We start from the raw sequence: 7,081 nt of genomic DNA, 5'->3' as shown, positions 1-7,081 counted from the left end.
CACTATATTGGTCAGGCTAATCTTGAACTCTTGACCTCAGGTGATCCGCCCACCTTGGCCTCCAAAGTGCTTGGATTACAGGTGTGAGCCACCACACCCAGCCTCTACCACATGTCTTCATCATAAATTGTTGTCCCAGTTGTTTGAAGGTTTTTTATGTATTTTGCAACATTTGGAAGCAGTTCCTGCCAAGCTTGGCCTAATTAGGCACCGTCATTGATGAAATAAAAAAGAGAGCTTTCTTTCAGACCTTTGGATAGTCCACAGATGTATGAAAAATATGAAGGTGCAATAACTTACAAAGAAGATCTGATCTGCTCTCTCTAGGGATTCACATTGGAAACTTGGGCTGCTGCCTTCATCACTGGCTCTGATGTGAGGAGGGATTGGGACAAGGACAAATAAAAACTCCACAAAGCCTTCCTACTGTTTTTCACCTTCCTTATTCTATTTGTTTATCTCTGTGTTAATAGTACAAGGTGCTGAATATTATATATTTACAATACTTTATCTGTTTTTGGAAAGCTGTTGCTTTCTTGGTTAGAAGGTTTTTAGCATTTTTAGATGTTTGTGACTTCTGTTAGATTTGGTCATATAATTTTTAATGATGACAAAAAGGTCTGTTTAGGGATTTAGGGAATATTACAGATATTCATGAGAGGTGACATTGAGTTTTTTTTCTAAGAACATACGCAATCTTTGCCCTTCTTGTTCTTTGACATTACTTAATAAAGTTTAAAATTTTTCCATTGGGATGGTAACATATCCTTATTAGTCTTTTGTCATACTTAACTACATTTGTTCTACAGGAAACCAGTTGCTAGCTTCCAAATACTCTCTCTTCGTGTAGTCCCATAGCACAGGCTAAATCCCCCAAGGCACAAAGGTCACTCATTACGGATACAGTGACCAGAGTGTTTTTTTCATGGCTGTCTGGCTGTCTTAGTCCTTTGTTGTTGTTGTTGCTTATAACAGAATGCTTTAACCTGGGTAATTTATAAGAAATGATATTTATTTTTTACATTTCTGGAGGGTGGGAAGCCCAGCATCAAGGCTGGGCATCTGGTGAGAGCCTTTGTGCTGGTAAGTCTCTTTTGCACAATAGGTGGTAAGACTTTGTCATGACAAGAACTACAGATTTACTGTAGAAATAGAAATTAGGAGTGATTCAGGCAATAAGACTCACTTTCTTAACTCACCAACAAGAGCTGTGTTCCTATTCAACTGTTACTTTACAAAACATGCTCAATTCTAGCATCAGAATTGCTGTGTGAGATAAAATGAGTGTAAAGAAAGAATAAGAGTGGGTTTACCATGTCCTTGAATAAATGCTTGGAAATCACACCACCATGTGAAGGTTATGAAGTGAATATAGATTCCCAGTGCCTTCAGTTTCAATCTTCCTCCTCTGCACGTGTGGAATGTTTCAGGACTCAGTGGCGTTTGAGGATGTGGCTATAAACTTCACCTGTGAGGAGTGGGCTTTGCTGGGTCCATCGCAGAAGAGTCTGTACAGGGATGTGATGCAGGAAACCATCAGAAACCTGGACTGTATAGGTAAGGATGACATCATGCCTTCACTTAGTCAATTAGAGACATTTGTTTCTTGGTCATCAATGCTGTCCGATGATTTGAAATATGGAAAGGTGGATATAGTTGACCCTTGAACCAGCCACCCAAGCAGTCATACATCTTCTCCCCCACAACTTAACCACTAGTAGCCTACTGTTTATTGGCAGCGTTATTGGTGACATAAACAGTTGATTAATACATGTGTTACATGCCATATGTATTACATGCTATATATTCTCACAGTAAAGTAAGCTAGAAAAAGAAAATATTCATTGTAGGGAAGTAGAACATTATTTAGTATTCATGGAAAGTACATCATAACAAAGTTTTCATTCTCATTGTCTTTACATTGAGTAGACTGAATGAGAGGAGGGTTTAGTTTTACTGTCTCAGGTGTAGCAGAGACTGAAGAAATTTATATGTAAGTGGACCTGTGCAGTTCAAACCTGTGTTGTTGAAGAGTCAACTGTAGTTTGGTGTGTGAATTATGCATTCTTGCACTGTACATAAAATCTTATAGTCTTTCTATAATTTTGTAATAATTTATACTCATTTTTCTCATTCTAACTTTTAGGAATGAAATGGCAAAACCTCAATATAGAGGAAGATAAATACAAAAATCCTGGGAGAAATCTAAGGTAATTTGCACTCGCCAGAGAAAGCTGTGTCCTTGGAGTGATTCATAGTATGCTAGAAATTTTATTTTGTTCGTTTTAGAGACAGTGTCTCACTTTGTTGCTCAGGCTAGAATACAGTGATGTGATCATAGCTTACTGTAGCCTGAGACTCCTGTGCTCAGTGGTTCTCCCATTTCAGCCTCCTGAGTAGCTAGGTTATAGGCATGCTGATACCACTACATGTGGCTAAATATTTAGTTTTTGTAGAGATAGGGTCTTGCTATGTTTGACCAGGCTCATCTCAAGCTCCTGTCCTTAAGCTTTCATCCCACCTTGGCCTCTCAAAAGGCAGGTAGTGCAGGCATGAGCCACTGTGCCTGGCCCAAAATTTTAAAAAGAAGCAAGGAAAATTAACAAGCCCACCTTAAATTTATTCTTAAAAAATTTTCTTCAGAAACATATACTGAAATACTTAAATATGACATAGCTATTCAGTGCTTGCAAAATAGTTCTCTTGGAAGCAGTATTAAGAATCCTCATATGAATGTCACTATCTTCAAAACAGCTGGGATCGAGTTATCTTACACATCATTCTGTCCATTCATGTTCAAAGGGGGCTTGAAGCCTACACTTTGCATGATAGTGTTAGAAATGTAAATCCAGGCCAGGTGCCATAGCTCATACCTATAATCCTAACTATTTAGGAGGCTAAGGGAGGAAGACTGCTTGAATCCAGGTGTTTAAGCAGCCTGGGCAATATGGCAAGACCCCCTCTCTACAAAAAATACAAAAATTAGCTAGGCATGGTGCCTTACTTGTAGTTCCAGTTACTTGGGAGGCTGAGACAGGAAGGTTGCTTGAGCCCAGGAGGTCAAGGCTACAGTAAGCCCTGTTCACATCACTATACTCCAGCCTGAGCAACAGAGCAAGACCTAGTTTCAAAAAAAAGAAAAGAAAAAAAAAAAAAAGAAAGCCTGGGCATCGTGGCTCACCCTTGTAATCCCAGCACTATGGGAAGTCAAGGCAGGCAGATTGCTTGAGCTCAGGAGTTCAAGACTAGCCTGGGCAACATGGCGAAACCTCATCTCTACTAAAAATACAAAAATAATCTGGGCATGGTGGCATGTACCTGTAGTCCTAGCTATTAGGGAGGCTGAGATGGGAGGATGGTTTGAGCCCAGGAGGTGGAGGCTGTGGTGATCTGAGATCGTGCCACTGCACTCCAGCCTGGGCAACAGAGTGAGACCCTGTCTCAAAAAAAGAAGAAAGAAAGAAATGTGAATTCAATACTTATTAATACAAAATCATTAATAAACCTTTATTAATGTACTTCTTATTTTTTACAGATGTTTTATGGTAGAGAGATCCTGTGAAATTAAAGATAATAGTCAATGTGGAGGACCCTTTACCCAGATTCAAGATGGTATTGTGAATGAGAAAATGCCTGGAGTAGATCTATGGGAAAGCAGTGAACATACAGAAGTCCTCCTGGGTCATTCATCTCTTAATTGCTACATTAGAGTTGACACTGGACACAAACCATGTGAGTATCCAGAATGTGGAGAGAAACCATATACACATAACCAATTTGGGAAAGCCTTCAGTTATCAGCCCTACTTTCAAATACATGAAAGGCCTCAGCATGGAAAGAAACTCTATGATTGTAAGGAATGTGCAACCTTTAGTTCTCTTGAAAACCTTCAAAGACACATGGCAGCACACCATGGAGATGGACCCTGTATATATAAGTTGTATGGAAAAGCCTTCATTTGGCCTAGTTTATTTCATATGCTTAAAATAACTCACACTGAAGAGAAACCATATGAATTTAAGCAGTGTTCTACAGCCTTTCCTGCTTACAGTTCCTCTCTAAGACATGAAAGAACACACAGTGGAGAGAAACCCTATCAATGTGAACAATGTGGGAAAGCCTTTAGTTGTTCCTGTTACACTCAGCTATATGAAAGGATCCAGACTGGAGGACAATCCTATGAATGTAAGCAATGTGGGAAAGCATTTTATCATCTTGGAAGCTTTCAGAGACACATGATAATACACACTGGAGATGGACCTCATAAATGTATGATATGTGGAAAAGGCTTTCTTTCTCCCAGTTCAGTTCGAAGACATAAAAGAACTCACACTGGAGAGAAACCCTACGAATGTAAGCATTGTGGGAAAGCATTCTCTGATTGCACAGGTTTTCGGAGACACATGATAACGCACACTGGAGATGGACCTCATAAATGCAAGGTATGTGGGAAAGCCTTTGATTCTCCCAGTTTATGTCGAAGGCATGAAACAACCCATACAGGGGAGAAACCCTATAAATGTGAATGTGGGAAAGCCTTTAGTGATTTCTATTACTTTCGAAATCATGAAAATACTCACACTGGAGAGAAGCCATATAAATGTAAACAATGTGGAAAAGCCTTCATTTGTTGCACTTACCTTCAAATACATGAAAGAATTCACACTGGGGAGAGACCCTATAAATGTAAACAATGTGGAAAAGCCTTTAGGTCTTCCAATTACACTCGAGTACATGAAAAGACTCACACTGGAGAAAAGCCCTATCAATGTAAGCAGTGTGGAAAAGCACTTTCTCATCTGAAAAGCTTTCAGAGACACATGATAATGCACACTGGAGATGGACCTCATAAATGTAAGATATGTGGGAAAAGCTTTGATTCTCCCAGTTCATTTCGAAGACATGAAAGAATTCACACTGGGGAGAGACCCTATAAATGTAAACAATGTGGGAAAGCCTTCAGGTCTTCCAGTTACATTCAACTACATGAAAGGACTCACACTGGAGAGAAACCCTATGGTTGTAACCAATGTGGGAAAGCATTATCTGATCTCTCCAGCTTTCGAAGACACATGATCACGCACACTGGAAGTGGACCTCATAAATGTAAGATATGTGGGAAAGGCTTTGATTATCCCAGTTCAGTGCAAAGACATGAAAGAATTCACACTGGAGAGAAACCCTATGAATGCAAGGAATGTGGTAAAGCCTTCAGTCATTCGAGTTACTTACGAATACATGAAAGAGTTCATACTGGAGAGAAGCCCTATAAATGTAAGGAATGTGGGAAACCATTCCATTGTCCCAGTGCCTTTCATAAACATGAAAGGACCCACAGTATAGAGAAACCCTATAAGTGTAAAGAATGTGGGGAAGCATTTCATTATATCAGTTCCTTTCATAAACATGAAAGCACTCACTAGAAAAAACCCCTATGAGTGCTGAACATATGGGAAAGCCTTAAGTACTTTCAGCTTCTTATAAATACACAAAAAGACTCATGCTGAAAAAAGTTATATGAATATAAAAATGTACTAAAATCTTCCATTTTTTTCAGTACCTTTTGAAAACATGACCAAATTCATACTTAAAAAAAAAAAAATACAGTGAATGTGAGGAATATGAAACAGCCTTTCTTTCTCTAGCAAACTTTCAAAGGTGCATGTTATGACATACTAGCAGTGGATACTACTGTAGGTAATGTAGAAATGCATTTACTAGTCCTATTCATTTCAGTTACATGAAAAATTTCAAATTGCAAAGAACCACTATGAATGTAAACAATGTGGTAAAGCATTTAGCAGCTTCAGTTTCTTTTGAATACAGTCCTCCCTAATTTCTGAGGTGAATTGATTCCAGCACCCTCAGGAATACCTATATTCAGAGATATTCAAGTCTCTGACATTAAACAGCATGTTTGCATAGAACCTAGGTGCATTTTTCTGTATATTTTAAATCATTTCTATACGACTTATAATACACAATGCATTGTAAATTCTATATAAATTGTTTTTTATTGTTTAGGGAATCATGACAAGAAAAAAGTCTACATGTTCAGTACAGACACAACTCTCACTGTCCTAAGAACATGTACATGTCAGCAACAATGTTTGGATCTGTGGAGTTTGTGAGTATAAGATCTTTAAGTGTTGAAGGCTCCATCTCCATAATTGCAGCTGCTTTAGCTACAAATATTATAGGAAGCTGTTTCTTCTTTTTCTTTACATCACCAAATCTTCCAGTGGTTATAGGCATTTTGTTATCCTTCAGGTGACCTGGAGCCTTTGTTGTATGACAGGATTGTATCTGAAGATCACATTCTTTAACAATTGTAGCTATTGAATCTATAAAACTACTAGAAGAAAACATATTGGAAATACTTCAGGACATTGGTCTAGGCAAATATTTTATGGCTAATACCTCAAAGCACAGACAACAAAGACAAAAATAGACAAATGAGACTATATTAAACTAAAAAGCAGCTGCAAAGTAAGGGGAGTTTGCAACAAGAGTGCAGAGAAAACCTGTTGAATGTGAGAAAATATTGGCAAACTATGTGACAAGGGACTAATATCCAGAATATACAAGGAACTCAAACATCTCAACAGGAAAAAATATAAATAATCCCATTAAAAGTGGGAAAAGGACATGAGCAGACAGTTCTCAGAAGACATACGAATGGCCAAAAGGTATATGGAAATATGCTCAACATCACTAACGATTAGTAAAATGCAGATTGAAACCACAACGAGATACCCTACTTAGAATTGTTCGTACTGGCCGGGTGTGGTGGCTCACGCTTGTAATCCCAGCACTTTGGGAGGCCGAGGCGGGTGGATCACGAGGTCAAGAGATCGAGACCATCCTGGTCAACATGGTGAAACCCCGTCTCTACTAAAAATACAAAAATTAGCTGGGCATGGTGGCGCACGCCTGTAGTCCCAGCTACTCGGGAGGCTGAGGCAGAATTGCTTGAACCCAGGAGACGGGGGTTGCGGTGAGCCGAGATCGCGCCATTGCACTCCAGCCCGGGTAACATGAGTGAAACTCCGTCTAAAAAAAAAAAAAAGTACTAAAAATA

General features: G+C 39.0%; 1 protein-coding gene across 1 annotated transcript in view; it reads left to right on the top strand.

Moving 5' to 3' along the window:
- ZNF441 (zinc finger protein 441) overlaps positions 1-5,649 on the top strand; it is a 14,222-nt gene extending 8,573 nt beyond the window's left edge. Inside the window, exons 2-4 of the mRNA XM_017497831.2 lie at positions 1,431-1,557; positions 2,147-2,210; positions 3,536-5,649. Coding sequence (XP_017353320.1) covers positions 1,431-1,557; positions 2,147-2,210; positions 3,536-5,423 — 2,079 coding nt within the window. The 3' untranslated portion in view covers positions 5,424-5,649. The remainder of the gene's footprint in view (positions 1-1,430; positions 1,558-2,146; positions 2,211-3,535) is intronic.
- The last annotated feature ends 1,432 nt before the right edge of the window (positions 5,650-7,081 follow it).

The sequence above is a fragment of the Cebus imitator genome, unplaced genomic scaffold (assembly GCF_001604975.1).
Source record: "Cebus imitator isolate Cc_AM_T3 unplaced genomic scaffold, Cebus_imitator-1.0 Scaffold234, whole genome shotgun sequence".
NCBI lineage: Eukaryota > Metazoa > Chordata > Mammalia > Primates > Cebidae > Cebus > Cebus imitator.
This window is presented reverse-complemented; position numbering and strand designations above follow the sequence as displayed.